This window comes from Peromyscus leucopus, chromosome 7 (genome assembly GCF_004664715.2).
Source record: "Peromyscus leucopus breed LL Stock chromosome 7, UCI_PerLeu_2.1, whole genome shotgun sequence".
Taxonomy (NCBI): Eukaryota; Metazoa; Chordata; class Mammalia; order Rodentia; family Cricetidae; genus Peromyscus; species Peromyscus leucopus.
Genome location: NC_051069.1, coordinates 34,863,764 through 34,879,870, shown reverse-complemented (window position 1 = coordinate 34,879,870; position 16,107 = coordinate 34,863,764). Strand labels below are relative to the sequence as shown.

General features: G+C 39.6%; 2 protein-coding genes across 2 annotated transcripts; both read left to right on the top strand.

The window, feature by feature from the left end:
* The first annotated feature begins 1,170 nt into the window (after window positions 1–1,170).
* On the top strand, window positions 1,171–2,106 carry LOC114689025 (olfactory receptor 143-like). The gene has a single exon (XM_028863477.1). The coding sequence runs from the start codon at window positions 1,171–1,173 to the stop codon at window positions 2,104–2,106; it is 936 nt and encodes a 311-aa protein (XP_028719310.1).
* Window positions 2,107–13,503: 11,397 nt separating this feature from the next.
* Window positions 13,504–14,448, top strand: LOC114689020 (olfactory receptor 145-like). The gene has a single exon (XM_028863473.1). The coding sequence runs from the start codon at window positions 13,504–13,506 to the stop codon at window positions 14,446–14,448; it is 945 nt and encodes a 314-aa protein (XP_028719306.1).
* The last annotated feature ends 1,659 nt before the right edge of the window (window positions 14,449–16,107 follow it).

Sequence of the window (16,107 nt, the reverse complement as noted above, 5' to 3'; positions counted from 1 at the left end):
CACCAAGGAGAGAATAATTTTCTATACTTCTCTGGTGGTTATTATTGGGTGTCAATTTGACTATAATTGGAATGAACTATAATCCAGAAATGGAGGACACACTTGTGATCCAGATCTTGAGGCAGGAAGATACATGCCTTTAATCCAGATATTGAGGCCAGAAGACATACCTTTAATCTGGGCCACACCTTCTACTGGAAGCCTATATAAAGATAATGGAAGAAACAAGGGTTCGCTTTTCACCTCTTTATCTTTGACTTGTCATCAAATCCATTCCTTCTTTAGGATCCCAGCAGACTAGCTGAGATACCCAGCCTTGTCTGATTGAGCAGCTACTAGATTCTTGGACTATCCACTCATAAGTAGCCATTGTTGAACTGCAGCCTGTAAGTCATTCCAGTTAATTCCCTTATATAATATATAAATGTTAAACGTCATATATATTCATTCCATTAGTTCTATGACTCTAGAGAATCCCGACTCATACAGTTTTTAATATATTTTCCAAGAATGCTAGGTTATATAGGTCTCACTTGAGTGAAATGATGTATTAGATGCACATATGAGATTGTTATTTTCCTTTGTGAATAAAGAAAACTTGACAGAAATCCTTAAAGTAAATCATGTCATTTCCCTGGCATAGATATTTTAGGATGTTAGAGTCAGTTTTGTATTGATAACTAGTATCTCCTCATTATCAGAAACTTAGATCCTTTAGGACATTTGACGTGAATGGGCCCTGTGTAGTCCAAGAGCACTGACACATTAAGGTGAGTAGAAATTAGTGTTTCACCAATCATCTTTATCTATTTAATATCCCCTAAATTTCAGAGCTATATGAATCATGGGTTCAGAAGAGAGTGATAGTTTATTTCTCTTTTTATTCCTAATCCTTAATGAAGATTAAAGAGAATGGAAGAAATGGTTGTTTAAAGACTTTAGGAATTGTGTCAGTGTTTTCTCAGAGTAGATGCTCATCATGGATAGAAAAAGAAGAAATAGGGATTTCTGAGGAATGAGAAATAATGTTCTTTGAATATTATGCTCAGTGAATGAAGACAACCATGAATGAGTAACAACTGACTCTAGCTGTCCTTTTGGAGTCAGTGACAGAGGTCCCTGTTAATGTGACCCTTTCCTACTGTTCCTACAGATCTACTGGTGACACAAATGGCTATAGAGAATGACTCTTCAGTGAACGAATTCATTCTCACTGGATTGACAGAGAATCCTGAGCTCCAGCTGCCCCTGTTTGTCATCTTTCTAGTGAACTTTGCAGCCACTGTTGTGGGAAATTTGAGTTTAATGAGTCTCATTTTCCTGAATTCAAACTTACAAACTCCCATGTACTTTTTTCTCTTTAATCTGTCCTTCATTGATTTATGTTATTCATTTGTCTTTACTCCCAAAACACTAATGAGTTTTGTCTTAGAGAAGAACAGAATTTCTTTTACAGGATGCATGACTCAGCTGTTTTTCTTCTGCTTTTTTGCAAATTGTGAATGCGATGTCCTGACAGTCATGGCCTATGATCGCTATGTAGCCATCTGTCAACCCCTGTTGTACATGGTCATCATGTCTCCTAGGAGATGTTCCCTGATGATGTTTGGTTCTTACATGATAGGGTTTGTTGGTGCCTTTGTCCTTACAGGGTGTGTGATCAGGCTGAACTTTTGTGATTCTAACATCATCAACCACTACATGTGTGATATCTTCCCTCTTCTCCAGCTCTCCTGCAGTAGCACCTATGCCAAAGAGCTTGTGAGTTCAGTTGTTGTCAGCACAGTAGTCATTGGATCCAGCATCATTATCTTAATGTCCTATGCTTTGATTCTTTTTAATATCATTCAGATGTCATCAGGTAAAGGTTTGTCCAAAGCCATGAGCACCTGCAGTTCTCACATAATAACTGTTGCCCTATTCTATGGATTTGGTGTGCTTACACATATCAAAACATCATCAAATGAATCTGTGGACCAGCGGAAAGTTTTTAGTGTATTTTGTACATTTTTGCTGCCCTTGCTGAACCCTTTTATTTACAGTCTCAGGAATAAAGATGTCAAGCTTGCTATAAGGAGAACTCTGATGAGACTCACAGTGAGTTAGTCACTTTTGCTCCCATAGTCCATGTCTCCACTTCAGGTGTTTCTCTCTACTTCATTTTCTTATCACCTTCTTTTCAATATTCTCTTTCCTTCCATTTATCTTTCTTTTTCTATTCTGGTAAGATTTCCACTTTATTATTTCTTCTGTTTCCTCTACAAAAATTCTTGATTTGCTTATGTGGGGATAATAAAATATTTTTGACCTGGAGACTTAGCTGAATGTGAATCCAGCTTCATCTTTGTATAAGGTAGAGACTCAAGATGAATATCATTTGCTGAAACTGTGGACCAGGGCAAAATTTTCTCAGTCTTTTATACCTCTTTGGTGCCCATGCTGAAACTGCTCATTTACAGCCTCAGAAACAAGGATGTGAAGCTTGATATGAAGAGAACCATGAAGAGAATCACAAACTGATCTACCCAGGGGTGCTTCTCTTACATCTGTTTCTACCTATCTGCTGTTTCCCTCTCATTTCTTATCTTTTTGATTACCTAGTATTTACTTGCGGCGCGCTCCTCGGCCAGCGAGGAAGAACGACCACCATGCGAGGATTCTTCTCAGATCACACTTTATTGGAGTGCCTCTTGATTAAGGGAGAGCAGGAGGTGAGGGGCCCCGAGGACTAAACTGCAGCTGCTTATAAAGGGAATCAGGCAAACGTGCCGTACTGTGATTGGGTCCCGCCAGAATGCTAGCACGGGGAGCCACGGGATAGGCTGAGGACATAAGGCCAATTACCATACTCGTGCATCATAGCCAAATATGGAGTTGTTTACAGCTAGGCTACCAGGAAGCCAGCACCATAGCGGCTCCCTACATCTCCCCCCTCTTTATTAATTAAGCAGCAGGAGAGAGTATAGGTCTGATTTCTGCAACACAAGTATTTCATCCGATCAGGTCCCCACCTCATGATGTGTTGACCGATCGAGGATGAGTTAACTGTGTATAATTGCCTGCATACCTTCCCGAGTGCAATGGACCAACCAGTCCCTGGGGTGCAAAGGCTATGCATGTAACAATTGTCCGCATACCTTCCCATGTGCAATGGACTAACCAGTCCCAGGGGTGCAAAGGCTATGCATGTAACAATGGTTCACATACCTTCCCAAGTGCAATGGACTAACCAGTCCTGGGGGTGCAAAGGCTGTGTGGATATTATCTGGGGGGAGGAGCCACACTCCAAAGCGGCCAATGCTTGAGTGATAATGCCCTTGTCCTTTTTATACGTGCTCGCAAACGGCAGACCAACCACAGACAAAACACGCATCCTCCAAGGCAGCATGCCAAAATTATATACCCTACCCCCACCCATTCTAAACAGGGAAAAGGTAGAAGCAATCCAGGAGGACAGTCCCTCCGCCAGGTTGATATCCATTCGTGTGGAGTTGATGGTAACCACTGCCACTCGCAGTTTTTCCAGCGTCTCTTCAAATTCTCCAGACCAATTTCCTATAAGATAACTGGACAATTGTTTAGACAAATTCGCTGCTCGGGAACCATTCTGAAACTGCATGCTAGTGACACACAAACCAGGCATTCTCCACTCACAGCCCAATTGGGCCAGCTGCCAAAGGATGTCAACTTGTTCTTGTACCAAGTCAATGTGCTGGTTAAGCACCATAAGGCCACCTTTCAACTGTGCATTTAGGGAAGTAGAGGTATGAAGGATGGTTTGGAGCCATCAACTCCTTCCACCTGAAGAGGCTGAAATGGCCAAGCCTGCATCTCTGGAGACAGGGACCAGCTGCAGCAGTTTGAACCTCCACTGCAAAGGTGATGCCTAGCACCTGGCCCCCAGCCAGCACAAGGATTCCCCATAACCTCTCTGAGAATGATTAGAATTCTCCCTTGTGCAGCTCGTGTGGCCATAAGGACTGCTGCCGCTAGGCCAGCATTACTTAGTGGTCCCCCAATTTCTTGGCAGGCTTTTAGCCAAGCTTCTAATCCCTTTCCTTTCCACGGGGTAATAGCTCTACGACATTCTTTAGTGCTCTGCTCATACACTAGTTGTTGAACCAGAGGCATAGCTGTTTCTAGGTCTCCAAATATCTTTCCTGCATCCTCTACCAGGTCTTTTAATTGATTATAAAGCACAGGTTCATGATATCTGTTGTTTGTTTGCGGATCTTCAAAGACTGGAAACGTGGACGCTAGCCGCACCCAGGTGTCTCTCCTGATAAAATGACAACCTCCACCTGTTTGCAGATACGAAGGCGTTGCCGGGGGTGGATGTGGTCCCGAAGGCACCGTTGGTTCCACATTTACCTCAGCAGAAACATTATAAGGAGGAGGCCGCCACCGCCACCCGTATTTCTCTTCCTCATATTCAACGGTGGCTTTCTCTAAGTTTTCCTCCTCATCTGAATCTAATTCATTATCAGATAAATCAAATTTTGCAAATCTCTCTAGTACTAGATACAAAGGATCCCCTTTCTTTTCTGAATTTTCTTCCTTTTCTTCATTCTTTTCTTTCTTCTTTTTAGGCCTACTTAAGTTCTCCCCTTTAAAATCTGATTCTGATAGACTATCCTGGTGCTTAATTAATGCCTTGCATCCCTTTCTAATGATTTCCACATTGCGTCCTTCCTTAAGACATGCATGTACAAAACAGCAAAGAACAACAACAATTGTCATAAGAGTGAACACAAGAGCAAGCACAAACGGATTAATCCCAGCAATCAGCATACCTGGAGAACTTACCGACGTCATCGCCGTTCCTGGCGACTTACCGACGTCACCGCCGTTCCTAGAGAACTCACCGACGTCACCGTTCCTGGAGAACTCACCGACGTTGTCGCCGTTCCTGGCAAACTTACCAACGTCACTGTTCCTGGAGAACTCACCGACATCGTCGCCATTCCTGGCGAACTTACTGACGTCACCATTCCTGGAGAACTTACCGATGTCACCGCTCCGTGTGCTGAGTTCTGAATCCTCTTCGACCCCTCACCTGGTGTCCGAAGTTTCCTTCCCGTCCCGGGTTTCGGCACCAGTTGGTGTCCGAAGTTTCCGTCCCGGGTTTCGGCACCAGTTGCGGCGAGCTCCTCGGCCAGCGAGGAAGAACGACCACCATGCGAGGATCCTTCTCAGAACACACTTTATTGGAGCGCCTCTTGGTTAAGGGAGAGCGGGAGGTGAGGGGCCCCGAGAACTAAATTGCAGCTGCTTATATAGGGAATCAGGCAAACGTGCCGTACTGTGATTGGGTCCTGCCAGAATGCTAGCACGGGGAGCCACGGGATAGGCTGAGGACATAAGGCCAATTACCATACTCGTGCATCATAGCCAAATATGGAGTTGTTTACAGCTAGGCTACCAGGAAGCCAGCGCCATCTTTGAATAGCGGCTCCCTACATTTACTAATTTATTTTGTTTCTTCACATGTTTCTACAATACCACCAAGTTTTCTACAGTATCATTTGTCCTTCTGCTGTGCAATATGATTTGCATGTGACCATTCTTTGTCTGGAGGCATTCACTGATTCATTTGTATCCAACATGGTGCCCATTCCCTAAATCGCATTAAGACCTTTTTCTGTTATCGTATTTATGTAAAACAACACTACCTACTACTTTTTCTTATGTATCTTTTCTATCCAAGAAAATCCATGGCTTGTATTCTTTATCTCAAACTGATTTCTTTCTTGATTCTTGTAGTAATTTTGTATATGTATTTCCTTATTTGATAGGTGTAGCTGAAGTTTTTGTGGTCCTGCCCAGCTCCTGTGGCCCTGCATTCACACTTAAACACACAGAGACTTATATTAATTAAAACTGCATGGCCATGGCTCAAGCCTTTTGCCAACTAGCTCTTATATCTTAAATTAGCCCATAACTATTAATGTATGTATCACCACATGTTCTGTGGCTTTACCTGCGTCCTGTTCCATGTAGTTTTTTGGGCAGCTGAAAGGCATCTCTCTCTGCCTTCTTCTTGTCTCTCTCTTTGAATTTCTGCCTGCCTCTAAGCTGCCTTGCCATAGGACAAAACTTTATTTATCAACCAATCAGAGCAACACATATTCCCAGCATACAGAAAGACATTCCCCATCAGATAGGTTTATTTTCTACATATTTATTAACATGGGTAAGAGGTTACATAATGCCAAAATTTCAATAATTTTTCAGGTTGCTTTGTTAGCAGTCTCTTTTTAAATATTTATATTTTTCTCCTTATATTTTTGGCATTTATTCAAAAATCATACAGGAAAAAATGCATGTAGTAAAAATTTGGAGCCTTTCTGAATCAATAAAATACATTTCAGTGTAACACTGTTATTGCCAACAGTCATGACAGTGTCTATTGTGTATTTATATGCTAGACACTGTTCTAAGAACTTTTATTCATAACTTTCTTAAATATATGACACTACTGTCATTGCTTTTATTTTGAGATAAAATATATTTGCTAACAAAGCATATTTCTTAGGAGTAAAATTGAAGTTGTTACCTTTTTCATGATATATGGGTTGTATCTGTGATTTTTTTATTATTACATTCATTCTTGGTTAGAGAACACTGTGAAAACAGTGTCTAGTTACTTAGTAAAATCACCATGCGATATATTTTGTTTCCTACAAGTGACCGAACTTCAGTCTACATTATGGTTGAAAAAAAATCTACTTTGTATATAAACTTCAACTTTATCTATTCTTTTGTTGTTGGACATGTAGGCTGCTTTCATTACTTAGCTTTTAAAATAGTATCTCTGTAAAATACTGACTTGGAGTTTTGAGTAGATGATAAAAAAGTAGTAAGGGTGGGTCATTTGGTGGATCTATTTGTAGCACGTTAAGAAATCTTTATACTGATTTTTATGTTAGCTGGATGAGTTTACTTTCCCACCCTCCTCACATTGCTGTTATCTGTTTTCTTGGTAGCCCCCATTTTGAATGAGGCAAGACAGAAGCTCATTCTTTATATATATATATTTCTTTGATGATTAGTGATTTTGAAGATTTAAAAATGTTTATTGCTATTTTTCGTTGCTAATTGACAGTTGTGTGTACATTTTATTTGCAATTTCATTGATTGTTTTGTTTTCTTCCAGGTGTTTGGTTTTTAAAAAAAATTATTATGTTTATATATTCTAGATTTTTATCCTAATGTATGGATACTAAACATCTTCTTCTATTCTTTTGGCTGTCTTCTCACTCTAATATAGTTTCGTTCATGTGCAGAAACTTTTTAATACCATACAAATCTATTTTATGATTGTATTCTGATATGCTGGAAGCCTTTCAGAAAATCTTTGTCTATGCCTATGTCTTAAACGATTTTCTCCATGATTTATTCTAAAACTTTCAGGTCTTATGTCATAGTCTTTGATGCAGTTGTAATTGATTTTAGAACATGTGAGAGACAGGCATCCAGGTTCATTTTTTTACACAAGTGATATTCCATTTGATTGGCACCATTTGTTGAATGGCTCACTTTACTCCAATGCACATCTTGACATATCTGACACTATTAGTGGGGCCAAGATCCTGTCACTAGATAGGTTTTAGGCCCTTGGAGATAACATAGCACTATTATTCTCTTAAATGGACATATATTAAAATGATTCTTAATGAGTTATTGCTATACACAAAGATCAGTGTATCTATCAGTCCATGTTAGGGATGCTTCTTCTTGCAGAAGATGACAATTGATATAGAGATTTTCTTGTGATTAACATGCAGAGAACAAGAGACTTTGTGGTGCTCAATCATAAATGGGACATTCATATCATAGCCCTTCCCTCAGGTTCAGGGATGTTCACAGATAAGGGGACAGATAGATTTTAAAAGCCTAAGGTGATAGTGGATAACTTCAAGCAAAGAGAAAACTAACACAGAAGGCTCTTTGAAAAGTCCTGTGGAAATTTACTACTGTAGAAGTTTCCTAATATACATGAAAGGAATTTAAAAGGAGTCACCATATAATAGGGGAGACATTATCTTTACTAGACATTTTATGCCACCATGTAACACCTCCAGTGCCGGCCGGGCGGTGGTGGCACACGCCTTTAATCCCAGCACACAGGAGGCAGAGCCAGGCAGATCTCTGTGAGTTCAAGGCCAGCCTGGGCTACCAAGTGAGTTCCAGGAAAGGCAAAAAGCTACACAGAGAAACCCTGTCTCTAACAACAACAACAACAACAACAAACCAACAAAAACCTCCAGTGCCATGAATGGCTTGCATCATGTTAACTTGTTGGCTAATGGGTCCCATAGACTGTTCCTCTAAGTATCACAGGCTATTGTCAAGTCTATTATTATTGCTCTCCCTCAACAACCTGACAGTGAGGTCTTATTGCTGACACCACTCATGTTGTTGAACATGGAGATATCTAGTTGGTACCCAGCTAGAAGCTTCACTCGTACTGACTAGCATTCACAATGCTGCAAAGTCCTTAAAGGACGGAAGAAAGAAATGAATAAAGAAGAAAATCAAAACAAAGCTAACCAAAGAAAAGGGTGTTAACAATTTATATAGAGTGTATTTTGAGGAATCACCAAGTCCTGATCACTGTGGGACCCCAATGAATATCTGTCATGTGGGGAGCATCTCAAGATTGCCCTAAGGAATTTTGTTCCCTTAGTAATTTTGGGGAATCTGGAATAATTGAGATTAATTTTAGCAGTTGCTATATTTCTTTTTCTCTCAAAGAGAAAATTCTGCAATTAGGGTATTTCCTTTTTATTTCTTTCTGCTATTCTATTTAATTTTTCCCACATACTTCACCAATCCTCTGCTTTGTTATCTAGAGAAATGACCTGTAACACTTTTCCAGTTCTGATGTTTGTTTCTGAATTTATTTAGTCTTGGTTCATTCCCTTACTTCAAATTTGTGTTTTCATGTCCAGTTGTTCAAGATTACATGTAAAAATCTGACCAGAATTTCATGCTTTTTAACTTCTGCTTTTGGCAATAGTACAATTTAGTCATCCCTTTGGCCAGTGTCTTGGAAGTGTTCGTTTCTGCTTTTGCTTGTATCCCTTTGCAGAATCCTCCCTTGCAATATCTCCTTTATATATTTGTGTTTATCAGAACTTCTAACAGATTATTCTCAATCCAGGGACCTTCCTTTTTCTTTTCTTTCTTTCTCCCACATTGCTGCTTCCCTATATTTTCTTCCTTGCTCTCTGTCTCCCACCTGTTCTTGTGTTTCTACTCACTGCCTGTTATAATTGCCTCTGCAACCCACCTTAGTTCCTTCTCTCTACTGCTAGTCACTTCCTCCTTACTCTCTGGCCATATTAATCTTTCTCAGCACTGAAGTTATTTTAATTTTGTGCCACAAAATTTAATGGCTCCCAATGGCATTCCCAAAGGAAGAGAATTTTGATATTTTCATTTCAGACCTTATTATAATGTGCTATCACAGTCTTTCCTCTCATCTGAGTGTGTGCTACAGGTGTGGGAAAAGACATTGGAAATTTTCTGCAAATCAGAGTGACATTCAGGGATGGAATTTATCTTTTTCTCCCTCTGAACTTAATGACTCTGATATGGTGTTCCCTTTGATGGAGTTACCAGTGGCTCTACATGTCTTATAGATGTCACCCTGTTCACATTTTTGTCTAGAAATAAAAACATTGGCACTATATAAGTTTCTAACAGTGGAACAAATATTCTGTGTAGTATAGGTATTCTTAGAGAACTGGGAAAGGGTACTAATTAATTCATTATTTCTATATATTTTTAAGGAGCACCCCGGGAATATGTCAACTTTAATTATTTTAAGTGCTTTAGAAGTAGATCTGAAGAGAACAGCCAATATCCCTTTGATATTATGGACTTAGATTAAGCAGCATGAGTGTGTGATATGCAAGAAAGCACACATTATAAATAAGACTATAAGATTTCATCTAGTGATGGAAAGTATGGAGAAACTATAGTATACAGGACAGGTTTTCATGCTTTTCTCTTTAGAGACTTTCCAAATGGGCAGGAATAAAATGTAGGCAGTAATGGAGCACAGCTGATGTGCAGGAAGAATAGGGAATACCAGAGCAGGAAGGACTGGGTCAGGCAGGAGATGGAAGGGCAGAGTAGATAAGGGAGTTTGAGGAGGAATAAGTAACACTAAAGACCTTTGAGGAAGTCATGTGTAAACTACTATTGTCCAAGTTCTTGAAATATCTTCATGTCTAAAATGAGTTTAAATTGAAATACATTATCACTTGGAGACAGCGTTTTCTGCTAGACACCACAAGCTATCAAATAAAACCTATAACTAGGAATAAACTACCTATTTTCGAGTTGTTATGCAACTGTGCCTCATAGATGCTCAGATATTACAGATATTACTATTGTCACTGCAAGACTAATAGACACAAAGCTTGTGACTATTAGTAGTCTATTGTCTAGCAGAATTAAGAAAAATATTTCTGTGCAAGGTGTCTCACCATAGGAGGAGCTTGGACCTGTCTCAACATAATGTACCAGGCTTTGCTGACTCCCCATGAGAGGTCTTATGTTTTCAGAGGAGGGAAAGGAGGATGGATTATGGGGAATGGCTCGGCAGTGTGGGAGGAGGGATGAGAGTTGGATCTGTGGTTGGTATGTAAAATGAATAGAAACTTTCTTAATAAATAAAACACACACACAAAAGAGGGAAATATAAAGTAAATATGGTCAGTGTCCATGATATATTTGAGTGGATGAGAGAGGGGAAAGCTGGGGGGATATGAATGGATTCATATGTGTATGGAAAGGTACTTATGAAACCCCGTGTATATAATAATCATATGCCAATTAAAAAACATTTCTATGTCTGCATATGTCCACTTTTTGTATTTGCTTCTTTTACTCTTTGGTAATTTCATATTTAAAAAACGGACGTAGATCATGTCCACCTACATTCAATTCCAAATTCCAAACCATTAACTAAAACACACCCACCTGAAAAGCAGTGTGATATTTTACTGGCATTAAATAAAGTCATCCTAAGCACTAATTTCCCTCAGCATGATTCAAAGCCTCATGAGAAACTAATATTTTCTTGGTAGCTGTCTCTCAACTATTTTGTGAGGTTAAAGAAATAGCAGGAACCTGGGGCTTATACAGGGACACTTGGCTCAGCCTGAGAGGAGGGGACTGGACTTGCCTGGACTGAATCTACCAGGTTTTTGCCCTGGAGGAGATGGGAAAGGGGGGTAGGCTGGGGAAAGGCGGGTGTGGGGTTGGGGGAGTGGGAGCAGGCAGAACAAGGGAATCCGTGGCTGATATGTAAAATTAAATTTAATAAATAAAATTTAAAAATTTAAAAAAAGAAATAGCAGGTTTAAAGTTCGTCATGTCTTATGTAAGAAATTGGGAAGGGAATCTTGTATTGTCTAGCTTTTATAGTGCTAAAAGTCTATACATGTTATCGAAGAAAAATGTAATAATCAAATTCACTATGGTGTGAGTCATGAGAGCTACAGTGAGGGTTAACCTGGCAGGACACACCCACGAGTGCAATATTGTCATGAATGTTGTAGGAGTAATCAACCACCAACCACCAACCGTTTTTTTTTGAAAGTAGACTTTTTGTTTTATTTTTGTTTTTACTTTTTTTTTTCACTTTTTTAAATTTTTTATTTTACAATACTATTCAGTTCTACATAATAGCCACAGATTCCCTTGTTCTCTCCCTTCCTGCCCCCCTCCCCTTCCCCCCAGCCCCATTCCCACCTCCTCCAGATCAAGGTCTCCCCCGAGGACTGGGATCGACCTGATAGACTCAGTCCAGGCAGGTCCAGTCCAGGCTTGCTCCACAGACAAACTCATTTCTAGCATGGTTCTTGCACCTAACTACTGAGGTTAGAGAAGTCATAGGTGTGAGTACTTATGACTGTTATTCTGCTATAGATATACTTGTAAACTGACTCCTAATGATTCTTTGTTATATCCATAGATTAGAGCATATCTCAACCTTCATCAGAGATGTTTCTTTCAGCAGTAGATGGTGATTAACACATATCTACAGCTGCTCAACAGGTAGAGAATAAGAGACTGTGAATGCTCAATCCAAAATGGGACCTCCACATCATACCTCTTTTATCATGTCTCAGGGATCATAAGGGAAGTAGGGGGAGGAGAGATTGTAAGAGTCACAAATGATAGATGACTACATCAAAACAATGTTTTCAGGATATACCCAAGCACCTCACAGTGGTTACAACAGTATGCATAAAATCCATGTAAAATCAATCCTGAAAAAAATCGAAGAATGGAAGGGGGATATGGTAATGAAATCTACCTCTAGCTGAAGAACTATTGGCCATTGATGACTAGTGTGGGAAACATGTTTAGTTTCAAGGATGCAGTCCCTAAGAGGCTACCTACTCTCAGGTAGGTGACTCTATACTCATATAATACAGGTCGTGACAAGTGGAGGCAGTGGGTTAAAGAAATTGAAAAGAAGAGATGAAGCTAGGAAGGAATAGTGGTCAGAGGATGAAGAAAATTGGAGGAGAAAAAAATCAAGAATGAACTACATCAAAACACATTGTGTATGTGTATAAAATTTTTATACAATAACAACAAAACAAAACAATAGTGTATACCTCCAATAAGCAAATGGCATTATTCTTGAACTAGTTTGTAAGCACCTTGACAAGAAAGCCTGATCTCTGGGGGCAAATGTCTGGTAAACATAAACTTTTCAATTTTTAATAGGTCTCTAGATTACAAACTCATAAAACCCTCTTGGGTCATTACCAGGTGACTCTTGTGACATCAGTAGACATTATTTAACAACCTCTGGGATAGAGAAGATAGTCTGGGGAAAGTCACCACGGGAAATCATGAACGACTACAGCTCATTTTTCCAGAATCAAGAATAATAGGGGCTCTGGATTACCCAGTCCAAAAAGAATTACTCTCACCAAGAAAAAGGCAAACCTAGTGACAACAGAAAACAACATTGTTTCTAGGCTATCCACCTTACAGTTCACCTGCCACATGTGTATTTGCCCCTTTGTGAAAACAGATTAGAAAAGTTACTAAGGTGACTTGTGAGTTCCCCATGCACAAAGGTAAGCAATGAATTGGATGTATCATTTTTTTCCTTCCAAACCACCTATGAGGAATCCAGGAATCTTTTATGTGCCTTGTCTCTTCTCTTTTGAGATGACCACTGAGCATGAATAGGGAGGTAGATTGTCAAGACAGAAGACCAGAGATGCTACAGATCCAAGAATGGTCATTGGCGACCTGAATATTATTCTCAAAGAAATGACCTTCCATTTATTTGTGGTTATTTCTATAAATGAACTTCGAAATTGTGAAAAACAGAGGCACAGAGAAGTGTGCACTTTATTTTATCATTTGGTTCTGGTTCTTAGTCTCATTTTAATGGGGTAGGTTGGAGAAGGCTGGGATTTCATTTTAATGTTACTATTTAATGTTACTGTTCTCTCAGATATGATCCTGAGAAGAATGGCCTCAGAAAATGACTCTTCAGTGAAGGAGTTCATCCTCCTGGGCTTGACACAGCAGCCAGAGCTCCAGCTGCCTCTCTTCTTCCTCTTCTTGGGAATCTATGTGGTCTCCATGGCTGGAAACCTGGGTTTGATTGTTCTGATCATTTTGAACCCTCACTTGCACACCCCTATGTATTACTTTCTCTTCAACCTTGCCTTCACAGATCTCTGCTACTCCTCTGTCATAACTCCCAAAATGCTGGTGAGTTTTGTGAAGCAGAACATCATCTCCCATGCTGAGTGTATGACTCAGCTCTTTTTCTTCTGCTTCTTTGTGATTGATGAATGCTACATTTTAACAGCCATGGCCTATGACAGATATGCTGCCATCTGTAAACCCCTGCTTTACCAGGTCACCATGTCCCATCAGGTCTGCCACTTGATGATGGTGGGTGTGTATGTGATGGGGTTTGTGGAAGCCATGGCCCATACTGGTAGCATGCTGAGACTTGTCTTCTGTGATGGCAACATCATCAATCACTACATGTGTGAAATACTTCCACTCCTGAAGCTCTCGTGCACAAGCACCGTCATCAATGAGCTTGTGGTTTTCATTGTTGTAGGTGTCAATGTAATAGCAGCCAGCCTGACTATTTTTATTTCTTACATCTTGATCCTTTCCAACATCCTCAGCATCCATTCTGCAGAGGGTAGGTCAAAAGCCTTCAGTACCTGTGGCTCCCATGTAATAGCTGTTTCTTTTTTCTTTGGTGCTGCAGCATTCATGTATCTTAAGCCTTCTAGTTCATCTGTGGATGAAGATAAAGTATCTACTATTTTTTATACTGTTGTGGGTCCAATGCTGAATCCTTTCATCTACAGTATAAGGAATAAGGATGTCCACATTGCACTGAGAAAAACTTTGAAAAAAAGGATGTTTGCCTAAGTAGAATCTGCATTTATTATGGATGTATATCTTAGGACCTGTGAGTTTTACAACTAGAGAGAGGAACAGAGGACCAGTTCATTAGCAGAGCACTTACTTACATGCTGGGGCCCAGGATTTGACCCACAGTTTTGAAAAACTTCTGTGCCTACAATGATTAAAATAACATAAACAATTCAAAGGTGAGCATTAAAAATTATTTCACATTATTTAAAATTAAGTTAAATATCAAGGAAATTTCAGAAGTAAATGCAATGTAGGATGATTAACTCATCATCGTTTTAGGGTAGAGTGCATAGTTTATTCTACAATTTTTAAAAATCATTTGTATCTTTTGCCTATATTGAAAACTGTAAAACACATTTGTGCAGCCATCTACTAGTACAGTACACTCTAGGCTTAGAAATCTCAAGGATTTCAATACAAAGCACTGGATGATATATACTTAGAAAAGATAAGGTCATGAGATCTTTTAAATGTACATTTTTGAATATATTAGGAATTTGTGTGTCTGGAGAATAATATTTTATGCCCTCTTACATGCTAGTCAAGTGTTCTTCCATTGATCTGTATTTTAAGCACAGCTGTGAGATCTTTGACTAGGGCACATCTAGAAGTCTTATGTAGCTGTACCACTGAGATAAAAATTTTAGTAGTTTTAGAGACAGTGTCTCATTCATTCAGTTAGTACCCCTCTGGGGATCTTTGTAGGAGAGTTCATTTCAAATCTTCCTTTGTCTCTGTGAAGGTTCAAATGATGTGGGGAAATGCCCTTTTCACTCTGATCTTTTCTCTTCAGTCTTAAGTCAGTTTGGGAAACAGCAGTTGATGGATGAGTTTGTTTTAATTCCAGTGCCTGAAGACTGAAAATGAAACGCTTTAGATCATTCAGGCTAAAAGGAACCTATATCAGGTTTTTCCCTCATGGACTTGAGGGCAGGTATGTGAATATATGGACCTTTTATGTCTTTATTGGTAAGAATCTAACTGAGCAGATTTACTAGGTATTGGTAGAGGAATTTTCTCTTTTACTCAAATAAATCATATAATCTTAATTTATTCGCAGTCAGCTTTATTAGTATGATAATTTCCACTTTCAGTCTATTTCAGAGTTCTACGTACAATGATATAGTTTATTGAAGTAATAAATATAACCTGAGCATGTATCCTATTGAAGACATCAAGGTATGTAGGCTTTGTTCAAACATTAAAAATACAGCCAGACATGTGGAGAGAGAGGCTATGTTAGAGCTCTTCATCTGGTCCCTCTCCTAGTAGTTCAGTGAAGAAGAGGGGCAGGAGGATTATAGGCATCAGAGGGGACAGAAGACCCCAAGAAGACACGGGCAATTGAATCAACTAAACAGGGCACATATGGGCTCAGAGAGCCTGAATGGGACAAGCATGTGTCTTGCCAGGATCTGCACCAGGTCCTCTGTGTAAATGTTGTGGCTCTTAGGTCAATGTTTTTGTGGGAATCCTAACTGGGAGCAGGTATGTCTTTGACTCTTGTCTACTCTTCAGACTCCTTTCCTCCTGTGGGTTTGCATTGTACAGCTTCCTTGTGAGGCATAAAAATAAAATAAAAAATACAGCTGTGCAGAAAGGTAAAGGTGCCTGTGATGGCTGTGATCTCACTCAGAATGGTAAAGACTATTA